At 41.8% G+C, this 15,972-nt stretch overlaps 1 protein-coding gene and 1 long non-coding RNA gene across 2 annotated transcripts; one reads left to right on the top strand and one right to left on the bottom strand.

Moving 5' to 3' along the window:
• Positions 1-1,951: 1,951 nt before the first annotated feature.
• Positions 1,952-2,614, top strand: LOC122621487 (dynein light chain roadblock-type 2). The gene has a single exon (XM_043799350.1). It carries the CDS (start codon positions 2,082-2,084, stop codon positions 2,385-2,387), a length of 306 nt encoding a protein of 101 aa, XP_043655285.1. The 5' UTR covers positions 1,952-2,081; the 3' UTR covers positions 2,388-2,614.
• A 6,680-nt stretch (positions 2,615-9,294) lies between these two features.
• LOC122621683 lies at positions 9,295-9,792 on the bottom strand. The gene is made up of 2 exons (XR_006326233.1): positions 9,518-9,792; positions 9,295-9,461 (listed from the first exon to the last, which is right to left on the bottom strand). It is a non-coding gene; the product is annotated as an uncharacterized LOC122621683 (long non-coding RNA).
• Positions 9,793-15,972: the final 6,180 nt, after the last annotated feature.

The raw sequence follows: 15,972 nt of genomic DNA on the forward strand, positions 1-15,972 counted from the left end.
TTTTCCGTTTCGTAAGTTTCATTCTATTTGGGTGTTATTTATCGTTTTTGGTACCGCCCGACCTTTTGACCTCGTCGCGATTCGCGGGGGTTGGGAGAGTATCGTCCATTGGTGGATGAATTATGCCTAAACAGCGATAGCCATCTAATTAAATGAGTTATGGCGCCGGCATTGCGCCGAGTATCTCGCTTTCGGATAAGCGTTTGCCGCCTAATCCCGCCCCGGGGCCAAAACCCAAAGCCCAATGCCCAAATCGGCCCCACAGATAGTGAAATAGTCCGACTTGGGCTCAGGGGATTTATGAGCATGCATTTTGCATAGTTTGAAATGGCACCAGGCCCAACTTGGACACCATTCATTTTCCGGGCCACAAATCTCTCGTTTTGCATTTGGCGGCCATAAATCATGACTAAAGCGGAGTAGGTTTGGGGAAAAACTGTTTTAAAAATTTAATTCTTTGCAAGCGTATTGGGAAAAAGCTCAAAGTTAAGAAAAATTGTGATGACTTTATTAACTAAATGTTCGCAAGGTTCTATATCATATAGCATATATTGTTAGTACTTGTGATGCTAACACCATACTCCATGTACTGTTTCTTAGCTGTATGTTTTTTAAGGATCATATGCATTTTATTACAACTTAAGTATTACACTGAAATACTTTAGATACACATCTAAGAATAGGTCATAATCGCCAGCTTGAAGACTGGCACATAAATAAAGCAGCCCACTGTACTTTGACCCGTTAAATGTAAAGGCTTCTCCTGGACGGCGAGAAATGGCCAGATTCGGGTTGCCGTTGAACGGCATCCGGATTTATGCACATTTTATTGACCAGCTCAGAGGGAAAAGAGCGGACCAGAGTTGAGAGTTGTTTGCTGGGCCAACAGCATGTCCAAAAGTGTTTTATGGCCGTTGTGGGCGCTCGAGTGGTCGTTTTTGGTCGATCCGGGGATATGGGGATTGGGGATATACCCGGCCACCCACATGCACTCTCTGGACTTGTCCGACAAGCACTTCTTCCCGAGGAGATGGGCAGCTGAGGAGTTGAGCAGACTGGGCCCTGAATGCAGATGAGCGTGGCTCTGATGAGTGTTGTACTAAATACTAAACACCCGCCAGAATTCAGTGTTGCAACACTGTTGGCTCTGATTTATTGCAGTCGAATAGGGCTTTAAGTGGGCTTTAAGCTAAGCCAGCAGTTGGAATTAGTTTAAGTAGCCGGCGGCGAGTCATCGACCTGCGACAGAGCGGTTCAAAGTCAAAAAGTCAATTATACGGATACCTAAAAATACAACGGCGGGTGGAGTGGAAATCTCGTTAAAAGCCAATAACAGACGCCATTAAATGTGCATGAAAATTAAATGAAAACGGCTTGATGATGAGGTTGCCTGCGGGACGAGGAACTCGGAGCAGCCACGCGACCACTTGAACTTGGGCGGGAATATCAGCATTTGTGTGCAGTAATTCGAACTGACCTCGTCGCGCGTTCAGATCCAATTGGAGGGCAAGTTCAACGGCACTGGGGATTCCAGGGGGAGTGGGGATCGAGGGCCGCAGCGAGATAAGAGAACTCCGATAAGTTTAATTTATTCGACCCCACTGCCATCTGTTGCGATACAACCAACACTTATTTAATCAACGCGATGGGAATAGGCTCGAGCTGTAATTATAAATCCGATTTTGAATCATCGGACATGGAGGCTTCTTTCAAAAGGAGGTAAATGAAAAACGAGCAATAAACTCGCTCTCCTTTTATACGGGACCTAATTGATGTATTCAAAAACTGTATGGAAAATTTAAAGAAAATTGAAAAGCCTGCATGAATTTCTTCTATGCAAGTACACGTATCCAAAACTCATTGAGTGCGGGGATGTCAGGAACCCATTTGTTACAAAATGTAAAATGATGACGAGGACCTACACTTAGTTTCTAAAGAGTGCTGTGCCTTTAAAGACAAACCAAAAGTATGAATTTGAATCTAACGTCTCAAAAACATTCATTACTGTGTTAAAAATTATACAGAGAAGTCAGCCCACTCGTTCGCAAACCAAAGAACAGTCATCATATACACTTGACGTAATGAATCGTATTCTGGAGAAGGTGATTCACCAGAATGGGACCATCGTGGATCGCATTCTATCGGAACATACCATAGGGTATGTGGTGTCCGATAACATGGCCAATGCGGTGGCCGAAACGTCCTTCGATAACACAAGTGCCCAGGCGATCCTGAAGCACTTAAATGGACTCCTGGTGAGCACCTGCCAAAGTGTCGTCCGGGACATTGACCCGTCCAACAAACTATGCTTCATGCGCCTGGCCACTCGCAAGTACGAGTATCTGGTGGCCCCCGAGGAGTACTTCACCATTACAGTGGTACAATGAAGTGGCCATACTCTAATTCTACAGAAGATTCACTCGAGTTGAACGATTCCGGAGGAAATACAATTATAAATTAAACTACACCTTTTAGAAACAATTTCCTACAAGTGGGTCAAGGAAATTGTTTCTGAAGGTATTTTAAAACAAACTCGATTCTACCAGTAATATACAGTTATGAAGAAAGCATCAAAATATCGGACAAAACATAAATATAAGAATATCATAGCAAATTAACATTTATTTATTTATTTTATTGAGAAATTAACGCATAATTAAAATGATGCGGAATTTTGGATTAGCCATAGCAGCTGAGGGCCTTAAGCTAAATTAACATTTATTTTTGTTCAATAAAACAAACTTTCGATTGAAATAAATATTAGTATATTGAAAAATGTAAAATCAAGATCAAGATCAAGACTAAAACATTGAAAATGGGGTGGCCAAGGTCTTGAACCCTTTCAAATGCAAAGCAAACACAGGAAGAATGCTTAAATCAACAGGGCTGCCCGAAAATCCTTTATAATGCCCCGGCGACGTTCCGATCCTGATTATTTATGATATGGCTTCATCGGGCCGGGAATCTATCTGTGAGAATGCGGCATCTAATGCGATAATTCAAGAGATTTACTTCTGTCAACATGACCATTTTGTCCGCTGGATTGGGTTTGCAGGGTGGAATTCTATGGCCTTTGACCTTTTTCCTTTCGCCTCGACCATCTTGCTGGCACAATGGAGGCTGCCTGCTATTTTAATTTAAAATGGCAGGACTCGTAACTCATTTTTACGACGCACCCTCCGGGCAGACGAATGTGTGTGCGAGTGTATCTATATCTTGTCCTATTTTTACGGATCCCTTGCAGGGGTTGCAACAATAACTTATCTGCCCTTTTTTACCCGGCTTTCAACCCGAGTCCATAATCACCACGAGACGCTCCTGGGGTGCTTTGTGCTCCGGCAGCTATCTTTAAGCAGTTTCCATTGTCTGGCGTCGTTTTGTGGTGCTGGGTAAATATGAAATGGTACAAATTTGTACTGAAACTTGATTCAACTATGTCTCGGGGCACAATGGACCAACTTCGATGGTGGCAAGGCTGAGCGATGCTTTCCCCCCAGAATTGCGCACTTCATTTGAGGCAGCGTGAAATGAAATTACTCCACGGTCCATTCCCGGTGACGACTTTATTCGTGCGAAATTATCAATGCCCGGGCCAATTTGAAACACTTTGAATTAAATTCGAATAAAACGTTTTCCTAGCCAACGTGAAGAGGATGTCCACGGCCAACTCCTCATACATCACATTTTATGAACTCGTCAAGCGGCTACCGTTCCCATATCCCGGTGTTCACCGTACGGGTGTGCCAACACGCTCTATGAATTCAATTAAGTTGTGCCGCAAACCTGAAAGTGAACTTGCAACGCGACGAAGGCAACGAGTGAGATGAATACTCAAGCGCAACATCTGCCAATTACTATTGAATAATTTTAATCGCGGCATTTATTTATTTTGTTATGTTGTTATCAACTTAAGGTCATGAGTTAGTTAGATTCTACATTCAAAAATAAAACTAAAAACAACAAAATTAAATCATCTTTTTTTATTAGTACCTGACATTTTAAATCGTAAAGTACAGGTAGGAATCAGCCGTATGTAATAACTGAGAACTTCGGTATAATTACAGATTTACTTCACAAATTCCAAAATTATGAATAATATTTACATATTTATATATTACATATTTATATAACATATTTACAGACTAGAGATGAAAATCATAATACTTTATTAACTGTAATTGGGTTCACTTATTGAACATAAGCTGCCATAACAAATCTAAATTATTAAAAATCATATCAGCTAATTTGTGGTTAATTTACTGCTATATTTGCAATTACCATTTTCAAAAAATACACTATAAGTTATCAACAGCAGACTAACAGCCTTTATTAACGTCGAAATTTAAAAAAAGATCTTGCTGTGCATAAGTAAATATGAACATTTTTAAGCCAAATCCGTTTTATATTTAACAAAGAAGTGTTTTGGGCCGACGGGCCATCCAAAAAATGAGTGAGAGGAACCTGAAGCATCGAGGAGAATGAGTGCCTCGAAATACTCACTCAAACGATGAGGCCAAGCCCATTTTCTTGCTGGTGGTGGTGATGAAATGCTGAATTTTTTCTGGCTCGTTCAACCACCGCGCCACATTTCCAGTTTCGACTTGCTCCGGCGCAGACGTCGCTTGAGGACGGATGAGCGATTTCTGACGAAAGACCAAGAACCAAACAAAAGCAGAGGCTAGCAAACGTAAAACAAAATATGGAAATTATTTAAAAATTAGATCAGTGAAAAGGTTTTAAATGAGAAAGAATCGGAAGGAGATTAAGCTACATAGCTGCAAGAAATAACTTCGTTTAAATGTTAACGGAAAATAGGTCGGAGCTGCAGATTTCTTACGTCAGATGGCGGCACTGAGTCGCATGCGCCATCTATGAATTCGGTTTCCATAGTTTGAGAGTCATCTTGCCCGTCCAGTTTTAGAGCCACTGTTACTCCTTTGAAGTTGTTCTATGTTACGTAACATAAATATGTTATATGAAATGTTAAGATCTAAAAAAAAGTATCAAAAAATTGCATTTTTAGATTGTATTCGTCCTTTTCTGAACACTAAAACGCCACCATGGTGGCAACTAAGACATTGCCACAACATTAACATAATACATTTATAAAACGGTCTTAAAATTAAAATTCTATGATACAGAACGGGTTATATAAATGGACTTAGTCTTTTCCTATTAAACTAATTTAAAATTGAATTCAGTTGTTTTTAAATTAACTCTTAAGCCACCTTTAGCCAAAAAATACAGTAGATTAATAATACGTTCGTAAGAAAACTTCAACCTCTAAAGAAATCTATTTAAAATTATTTTCAAACAAAATGATTAACGAAAATATTTTGCAACCAATTTACCCAACCAAACCACCTTCTTACCAACAATCAATATTTAATTTCCAAATTAAATTGCTCACTTTTAAATTGGACATTCCAGGGTTTTCTTGATAATGCCTCCTTGCCCATTTTCCGCTCCGGTTTACGATCGACTTGCAACTTGTTTAGGGGTCAACGGAGCATATTGCCAATCAAAGACTTCAATTCAATTTCCCCGACTTGCTAGAGACGATAATGGCAATGGGACATAAAGCCAAGTGCGGGTGTTGCAGTGCAAACGATTCCATTCAAAATCGGGGCAATCAAAGCATCAAGATGTCAGTAAATGCGGTTAAGACAACAAAATCACTTTGAGCATCGTTAGGGCCACGATTCCAGCTCAAAACTGGTGGAGCACTGGACACGCTGAGGGGGGAAAACATGAAAATCATCTTTCAGCGCGATGCGCTTTCGACATTCGCAGCATCCAGCCATCGCCATCCGCTAAAACGGCTAAAACAGAACACCAATCGCAATCAGGGGAAGTGGGCGGAGGGGCTGAAAACTGGAGTTGTTGGCTGCGAGTTGCACATGTGATGGCCAGAAAAATAAGGAAAAATAAAGAAAGATCCAAGCCATAACAGAGACAGCCAGCAAGTGCAGAGAAAGGAACCGAAGGAGGCAGCGACTGCTTTTCATTTCGCTGCCGGCAATGTCCATCCAGTCGGGCACCAACTGGTTTCTCTGGAGCATATCTTCCCATCTCCAGCACCCATCATTTGAAACTCGTCCCATCATCAGGGCTCCAAGACTGGTCATAGTGAAGTGAAAAGCAATAAAAGCTGATTTCTTAAAAAACTGTATTCTAATGCAGAATATACTAATGACCTATTTAATCTTTGGTTACGAATGTGGCTTAAGTTCTATGTGGAAGGTATATTTAAACATTTCCAAAGCTTTACGCATTTCGTTATCCAATAACTTTTGACTTCTTTATAAAACCAAAAGCGTTTGTATTTTGAAATATAACTATATAGTCTTTAAACTATAAACTATTTTGAAATATAACTATATAGTCTTTAAACTATTCAAAAGTATGTCTTGCTGAAATTATTTACCTGTCAATACTTGAAACCCACTTATACAGTACTCAATTATACCTACTAGTTGAACAAAAAACGTATAAGTAAATGTTTAAAATTTGTCTGGCACATTCAGTATCTAGGAAGAATTTGTGAATTGTCTTTGTTTTACGGCTCTCATTCGCCATCAATTGTGCACCACCCACTCCACACTGACCCCTTCACCACCGCCCCGAAATCCTGGTCCCCATATCCGTGGACTCAACTTCATCTAAGCTGATGCAACACCGATACAGAGACGGTTCCATCGCTCCTCGGTCGACAGTTGCCGTCTCTTTCCCTGCTCGTGTTGCTGTCCCTGTCTCCGTCTCATTGTTCGTCCCGGTTCAGTTTGGTTTGGTTCCGTAAATTACACTTTTGATTTTTAGTGGCCGTAAAATAATCGTAAATGTCGTGGTTATTGCGACCGAAAGTGCCCATTTTGAGTGCTCCCCTTCCACCGCTGCCCCTCTTACTGATATTTTCGCTCAGTGCAGCTTGTCGATGTCGGTTGGGACGTGCTGCCACTGCACAAACAGCACGAATGCCCCTCAGTGCAGTCAAGTCTTTACAGCCGACTGAAGCCAGAGCGGAATTATTTCTAAAAAGAAACTCGAAACTCATTTAAATCCTTATTCGATTTGTGAATGTTTTTCATTAAAGTACAAATAATAATATATGTCTTAAAGAAGTTCCAATTAAGAATAAAACGACAGGTATTCAACTCGACTACTTCTGAAGTCCTAAAATCTTTGAAACGCTAAATATAAAAAATATAAAACAACAATAAAAAGTTAGGAAAATACATCTTAAAAATTGCATTTATACCTATCACATGCTATTATTTATGTTGTATGGAACCCCTAATAAAATGTTAAGCTTTGATGAGAGAAGCTTAAATAAACCTCTTAATTTATAGAAGCCGATAAACTCTGAATATAAATTTTTACTTTTTACCGAAACACCTTTTAGTTCTTTAAAAAATCCAGATCTGGATAGCTAGCTAACTTGGCATCACCGATACCCTCCGTGCCTTTCCTTTCCTCCCCTTCGCCGACCGTTTTGACCAACTCGCTAAGCAAGCTGCACTTGTTGTTTTTAATAAGTTTCTGGTTGTTGGCTAGTTGTTGTTGTGGCTCTGGCTGGCTTTCTTCCTTTGATGTTTCGATTAAGTTCGGAGTTCGCGTTGCCGAACTGGTTGGTTAGGTCCCCGTCCCGTCCTCTCACCCCCCTTCTGGGAACCCTCCCCCTCGGAGGGAGCATTTTGGCTTAAGTTTATGGCCATTTCGTTCGTTTCACTGTCTCTGCTTTTTGGCGCTGCTGCTCGTTGGCTTCATTTTCTTGAGCATTTCACCCATTTGCCGTTGCCGTTGCCGTTTACCTTTGCTTATTTGGGCTTGTGCTGGAAATTTTCTCACATCGCCACTCTGACGCAACTGGTTGCCGATTGGCCCGCTCCACTTCACTCCGCTGCCCTCCCTTCCGACCAACTCCCTATCAACCTATCCACCCACCGCTCGCAAATTTCGAATTTGATTTTATTGTTATGATTTCAATTGTTTTCGCAACGTAAACACTAGAGATTTCCAAAGCAGACCATGTCGAGTTGTCGGTTAAATAATTTTCAGTTTTTATTGCCCTCCAACAGAGAGGTTTTGCATTTAGCGCAAACTGTTCGAGTGACTCAGACCTAGGGGCTCTGAAAATAAGAAACCGCAGTTGGGATGCCAAACTCTCAAAGGAACAATCTAAAGCAATCTAACATGCCAAGTATGATAAATTTCCCTTATCGAACCAGTTTAGTAGCTGAAATGCGATTTATTAATAGCATACAGTATTAGAATCATATAATATCAAATCAGAGATACCACTTTCGTTACATAAACAATGAATGAATTGATTGATATGTGTTAATAGAATCAAGTGAACATTTTCCTCACAACATGTATTGAATTCAATTATTTGCTCTCATAATCATTAGCCATCTTATTAGCATTCACAGACAGTTTGCCGCAAACAAGTCACATTAGAACGCCCAATTTCGCGAGAACAATTATGGCCAGGCACCGCCGAAGGTGATCCTAATAATGGTTCCAATGTGCTTCGGTAATCGTTTTGAGGCCAGACTCTCCCAGGACTCGAAGGCCGCCTTCCCGAAACTACAAAAAAGGCATAGAATGAGGAAGAAACCCAAAGTCGAAACCAAATCAATTCATAAATCATAAAAATGTGTCATAAAAAATATTGCTGCCATAAATGGGAATGGAAATGGTAATGCGGCCTTTCAACATGTCCTCGACAGCGTAAAAAATGCCAGGAGAACGATACTTTTTGGCTGACCTTAGGAGATTTGTTTTGACTCGTTGTTATCGCATCTCCGCCGAGCCTAAAAAGGACACCCAGGTATTGTCTATTCGATTATTGCCGGCTTGTAATAAATCATAAAAATATGCCTCAGTCGCCCAGATCGGGAATGAGGCAAGGGCCTCGTTACACGGTGGATTCGTAAATCCCCTGTAAAATTGGTGGTGCCCTCGGTAGGTACTATGTGTATATGTTCCGTGTTCGGCCGATCGCGCCTTCGAGCATCTGATAACAAAACCACCGGCATGGCCAAATGCCCAGGCAAACAAAAGGGCCAAGAACTTTCTCTTTTGCGCCAGCCGATTCGGGCCGCATTCATCTTGCCAAATATGAGAATTTTGATTTATTTCCCAAAAACATATTCCAGCAGAGGCTATGTTTGTTTGGCTGTCAGTAAGAGGCGCCTGGAACTATTTCCTTGTCCCTGTATCCCTGTATCTGCATTGCCCTTCTTAAGTGTCTTATTGTGTTTTGTATTATTGCAATTCTTTGCATTTAAATGTAAGAAATTAACTCCATTTACTTAATCCATTTTCTTTTACATTGAAGCACATTATCACTTCCCATTGGACCGAGATGACTTCATTTTCGTGCCATATGCCACATGCCTATGCCGGTGCTGTACTTGTGGTTCCAGCCGCTCCTCTTAAGTTGCTGCCATGATTTACTACAAGCAGATGATTTAATATAACCGCATATCTGGATATAGAACCACGCACACACCCGGCCAGAGTGCACTTCAGATGCATTCGACTGTGTTCCACTGCATTCGACTGCATTCGACTGCACTGGAAACCAGAACCCGTTGAACTGGCCCACAAACAGAGGCAGACACCCCACACATGTTGCCAGCGAAGCGTCCGTTTTGGAGGAAAAACGGGACGACTGTTAAAGGTCCTCCATCTTGAAAACCGACGCCTCTAAGAAGCAGCTCTGCAAGACGACAACTCAATTGAATATTTCAACAAAAAATATATTGTAAATGACGTAATACTTCAAACTACTGTAACTGTAAAAATGGAATTTCCATGTTTTTATAAATTTATCATGGGTTAGAATTTAAAATATTATCATTAATTGTATAAGAATATTTTAAATAAATTGTTTTAACTGGATTAACGCATAGGGAAAACCGAACTTACTCCTGTCAAGTTACCAAAAAAGAGACTCAAAAGGAGTAATATTAATATTCGTAAGACTTTTAAAAGTTCTACCTTAACTAGCTTTAAATACAAAAAGATCAAAATATTAATACATTGAGGGACCATCAAAATGAACTTCTGGCAGTGCGTAAATCAAGGCCGAAGGGCTCATCAAGATGCTGGCCAAATCCGACGTCAAAACAAATCGTTAAAAGGCCATAAAAGCCGTAGCCATATGCAATCACTGAGCCCCGGCGAAGGCAAATGCATTCGAATAAAATTTTAGCGCCATTTCCTCTGCCATCATCAGCGTCATGAGGAGCATCTCATCTCATCACATCACATCAAACTAACGGCGGCAGCTTCCGAGGCACCTCGTAAAAGTAATGATGTCTATGGGCCATCAGCATTTGTATCTACACGAAGGGGATATCACAATAATTATGGCATACGTCACGGAACTTGGGTTTTATGTCTTTTATATTGATTGTCATCGTGTCACACTAACAGATCGTAAAAAGGTCGTAAAGTCCGCAGACTCAAACTCCAAACTCGGAACTCACTCACGCCGAAAATGAACGCAAACGCACATCCCCGAGGCACTCAGGATCGCAAAGGACAATCGAACCAACTGGGATGCTGAGTATGAGGATGAGGATGTTCGGATCGCTTTGAGTGAGTTTCAGAAGACTATTTTTACCAACGGATTTCAGCCACTCAAGTGGCGATGTCGGTGGCGGTGGCGTCAAGTCGTAAAAAGAACATAAAACTTCGGCCTGTGTTTTGGTATTAACCGCAATTTGTTTATATAGTTGTTAAAATGCCATTCTATCTTGTTCCGCTCTGTTCTGCTTAGCATTTAATTGCCGACTGCCGGTTTTTCTTTTTACGAGCCAATAAAAATCATTTTACGACAATTTAAATGGTTTCATTCTCTATTTGGTGGTACGACACAGGTACGAGGGCCAAAAGCAGCAACAGGTTCCATCCCATCTTGTCACACTACTCCACTGCTTGCTTTTTTATTAGCCAGCCCTAAGAGTCACTAATCCCAGATATACATATGTCAGTCACAGGCGATTGGTTGTGGGTGGTTCTAAATAGTTCAAGTAGTCTAATCTACTCAATGAATCTACTGAGCAAAGATTTATATGCAAGCTAATCAGATTAATATCTAGTTTATTTATTATTATTAAAATGGTAATGTTTTTAAATGGCAAATATGAAAGAAATAAAAATGCATGCTATCCCAATATGTATAGGGATAAACATTGATGGCAATCGTATTCACAATGATTAAACTCGCAATTAACAGATATCTAAGAAACAAATAACCAATTCATTCCGTTCATATTTTCCATTCAAATGTATTTCAGGCAAGATGTCAGAGCCATCCCCAGCACGATTCCGGTCATGATTCTTCCGGGTTGATGACCGTATTCCCACCTCCAAAACAAGCGGCTCAGGCGCCGCGGGAAAAATTTGTTTGCGACTTGATGACTTAATCCACCGCAAAGTGGCTCAGTGGTGCCGTGGTGCCTGGTATGGGCTCATTACGGGTCAGAAATCAATTGTGGTCCGAAATCGCTGTGAACCAACTGCTTATGCAAAGCATGCCATCCAAACAGAGCAAAACAATGGAGAGCGAAAGAGACCAGGCCAAAGAAACTCCTCGGACACAATGAAGACATTCGGTGCGGCGCAATACTACCTACTAATCCTGGCAATGAACCCTTGACTTCTGGCCGCAATTCATCAAACAATTGGCCGGGCATTTCCATTTTGCATGCGGCTGTTGGCAGCTCTTCATTTTGAAACTCCCTTCCCGTATCTGCATCCTAATCCGGAGGACTGAGGCTTGCGGATTGAGGGCGACTAATTGAGCACTTTTGTTTGAGTGCGGTGCCGCGCGGTTTTCGCCTACTTGTTAGCTGCTGGCCACTAACTTCGCGCTCCTTCCTCTTGCACTGCGGAAAGGAAATTTGATTTTAAATTAAGCTTCTTACTTAGTTTTATCCTAAAAATATACAAATGACAATAAAATTGTCTTTTTTTTTACAGCCTTATAAACTGCAAAGGTTCTATGGAATGTAGTATAAGTAAGCAAAGGGTTTTACCGAATCTGAATATAGTATACGCTGAAATAAATGTTATCTTAGAAGGCTGTTCGGGATAAGTAATCCTTTTTTCTCAGTGCACCATTATTAACTGGGGCGGTGTAAGCCCGAGCGAAATCCTTTTTCACTTTCCACGGCCTGCGAAAACGTGCAAAGTGGGTGTAAACGGATCGAAATGATGATTGTTTATTGTAATTTTTATGACTGCTTTGCACACAAACACGCCAAGGCGCCGATGATTGCACTCCAGGGGTAGGAAGGCCAAAAGCCGGCAGCCTTTGGCCCGGACTAGTGGGCCACATTCAGCGACTGGCCAACTTTAAGGGTGTGGGTGGAGCGGAGGCCCCAGACCCAACCATGTCCTACGGATAGACCAGCGAACGGAGTCTTCAGCGACGACAACTCGAACACTTGAAAACTTTCTAATTAAGCCATTTGCCAGATAGTTATTGATGGTGGAAAGTAATGTGAATGGGCGGACCAATGACAGTAATATGAACAGCAAAATTACAATTGCACTTCCACTTCCGATATTGTGTTTCAAAATGAACCAATTCGAGTAGAATGAAAGTAATAAGTTGTAGTCTAACATAATTATTTAAAGCTGCAAGTAGATAAATGTAGGGTTTTTATTTCACCTATTTAATAATGATCTTGGAAGTTAAATGATATATAAATATAAATACTTATGATAGCCTAAAGTTACCAAAAGCATATGGAAGCCAATAAAGTGCAGTGTCTGATCTCATATATTCTCTATCCATATGCATTATATTTATTTGAACGACCGCAGCTAATGACCCCTAATATCACGTCTTAGCGATCTGATTAAATATTTTGCATGCTCAAAGTTGGCGAATCAATGGCTGCTTATCAATTTCAATCAATTTCGCCAGAGATAATTTACTTCTTAGACGAACATTACGAATCCATCAGGCCGATCTGCCAATCAAGTCCATATCGTACGAGTTTCTATCGTGAGTGTGGCCATAACATGTATTCGGATGGCCAGATAGGCGGTACTCCACCTGGCCGCAGCATCGGATGGTAATGGGTATCGGGTTCCGGCTGCGGGGTGCCATAACACTAATACGCAACTATTACCTGGGACTGGTTTGCTTTATGGCCAGAATCGCTGCGGCCGTTTTTACCGGCCCACCGATGGGGAATAAATTAAGCCAGCGTTTATGGAATGGCGCTGGGGGCGGTTATGATGCATTTTTAATTGACGTTCATTTGAAGAAACGCGAAGAGCGCTTCGATTCAATTATGCGCTGCTGCCTCGCCGCTCAACGAGCGGTTGCAAGTCGTCAGTCGTTGGCAGTTGGCAGTCGGCTGTTGCCGGTTGCCGGTTGCAGCTCCGTCTGCAGCTATGGTATGTCCGTCTCTGATTGTATAGACCATAAAAGGCGCTCGCAACGGTTTTGGGCCCAATTGCCACTTTGTGTGCAAATTTGAATTGTGGAAATGCTGCGCATAAAAATGGAAAATCGCGCGCCTCGCAATTGCTGAGCCATCGCAGGTACACCCAGAAAAATATGTTCTTGATTCTTGCAAATCAAATACGACTTTGTACTTCCAATTTTGTAACCCTTCTTGGCAAGCCACGATTCATATGGCCATCTACCGATATTGTAGTGATTTTTAATCTAAGAAATTCAAGAAAATGGTTATATTCAATCCGATCTACAATTTGTTACTTAATGTACAGCTTTCAATGAATCCTGTGCGGCAAATACATTTATTTTTGCTTCATTCTTTTAAAACCCTTTTTTTTGGGTGTTTGTCCTGGCATTCGTATCTCGCGAATGCAATCTGCAAACATTTTAAGCGTTGCAGCTCGTCAAGCAATGGCAATGGCAGCCACTCCCCCACCCACACACGCCTCAATTACCACCGCCACCGCCAACGTTGGTGGCACTCGCTAACGAATATGCACGCCCAATTGTTGCACATTGTGGCTGAAGCTGCCCCTGCAGCTGCCCCTGCAACTGCCCCTTGGGTGGGTGTGCACTGGGTCGCGATTGACAGCCGGCGGTGGATCGTCAGTCGGTGGCACGTCAACTTATTCATTAATTCATCAAATCGGAGGAGCCCGCTTTGGAAGCCCCTCACGATTTATTCGTACTAACGCAATCGCTTTGGCAGTCGTCGATAGTCTTAATTGGCTTCGTTTCGATTCGATTGTATAAAATAATCGTTAGGAAACGTGTTCTGCTTAATTGGAAAATTTGTATGTCTTGTCCGTAGGCCGGGCTTTTTGCGTTTATTGATTTTCCAGCGGACTCAAGCTGGAAAATTCATCGAGTTGTCCGTCCAGGTCGCGCGTCGTCCTATAAATTCACCTAACGGTGGAGCGACATTCAAATGAGCCTTAATGGTTGCCTAAATGACATTAGCTGCACGGATATTCTAGTATTGCAGTATTTCAGCTGAAAATATAATCGGCAAACAGATTTTCCAGGAGACAAAGAAACAATTGCTATTACCATCATATCTTCACTTCCACTTCAAATTGGTTCTGTTTTTTTAGTCTTTGGTGTTCTTGATTAAAATTATAGTTCCTTAAGAAAATTAATCGGAAATCGCTGAATTGAGGTGCTTTATACATAGTCGAACATTAGAGAATACACGGTGTTAGCCAAAATTGAAATTCCAATTGATTTTGCTTACACAGCTTTAGTGTTCTGTTCGATTTTTGCCTTGAACTGACACATGTTTAATTTTAAGCGGGCTTAAATAGAATGTATGGTTGTGCCCACAATGAATGGGCACTAAATATTCAACTTTGTGCACCGCACCTCTCCCTGCAATCGATTCACCTGAATTTGACGACACTCGCACACAAATAGGCCTTAAGTTTAAATCCGCAAATATTTATAATTCCGTATTAAATTCATAATGCAGAATGTTTAATGCATAAATACATAATAAAATTTTACGACTTTTACCTTATCTTGTCAGGCAAAAACAATAATAAACTTTCATTTAAAAATGAAAGAGGAAAACTTTTTCCATTGCTTCTGCAGCGGCCGGCTCAATTTTACGAGTATTTTATTTGTGCACGTTGCATTTGCCGTTGCAGTTTCTGCTGTTGTGCAGTAGGAGTTGCAACTTGCAACTGGCAACTGGCTACTGGCAACTGGCAACACACGTGCAAAAGGGCAGGCGCCACATGCAAGCGCCAAACAATTTGTCATTTTTTGCCATTCGAGTGGGAGTCGGAGGCGATGATCAATGCTTTGAATTATGATGAGGATTTATGCTTGACACTGTCGCAATGTGGCAGATAGTGCCGGACAGCCGGACAGTCGGACAGTCGGACAGCAGATGGATGAATGGATGAATGGGTGGATGGATGGACAAGCATTTACGGCCCTTTCCCGGTTTGGTTCGGTTTGTTTCGCTTCGCTTCGGTCCGGTACGGTCCGGTCCGGTCCGCCGGCGCTAGTTTTATGGCCACCATTTCCCCTCCAAAGGCCGACGAGGCGTCGTCGATGGAATGAAAACGAGCTCCTGGGGGCAGTCGGAACCACCGCGCAGCACCCGCCGCCCTCCTATGATTTATTAAGTGTTAATAAAGAACTTAAATCCGTTGGATTGCATTTCGCATTCGGACCTCTGTTTGTGCTCTTATTCGCATCTCTGTTTGCCATGGCCCTTGCTTTCGGGTCAACTACCACTCCCCAATCCCCAATGCGAACCAGAAAACGCGCCCAAAAAACCCGCTGCACGGCCCTCAGGATTTCCTTATCAATGCGTTCCATATTCGCGGCGCGCCGATTTCATTTTGCGCTCCCGCCAATTTCGCAATAAAATTTCGCCAGCCTGCAAATTAAAATTGCAATGTAATTGGTTAATCCATGCGTACATTATGACCATTGTAGCCGGGGCCATTCAAATTTGCAGAGGAAGTGCG

This window comes from Drosophila teissieri, chromosome 3R, assembly GCF_016746235.2.
Source record: "Drosophila teissieri strain GT53w chromosome 3R, Prin_Dtei_1.1, whole genome shotgun sequence".
Lineage (NCBI taxonomy): Eukaryota > Metazoa > Arthropoda > Insecta > Diptera > Drosophilidae > Drosophila > Drosophila teissieri.

Coding starts and splice junctions, on each gene's coding strand:
- LOC122621487 (XM_043799350.1), top strand. CDS start 2,082: ATGAATCGTATTCTGGAGAAGGTGATTCACCAGAATGGGACCATCGTG.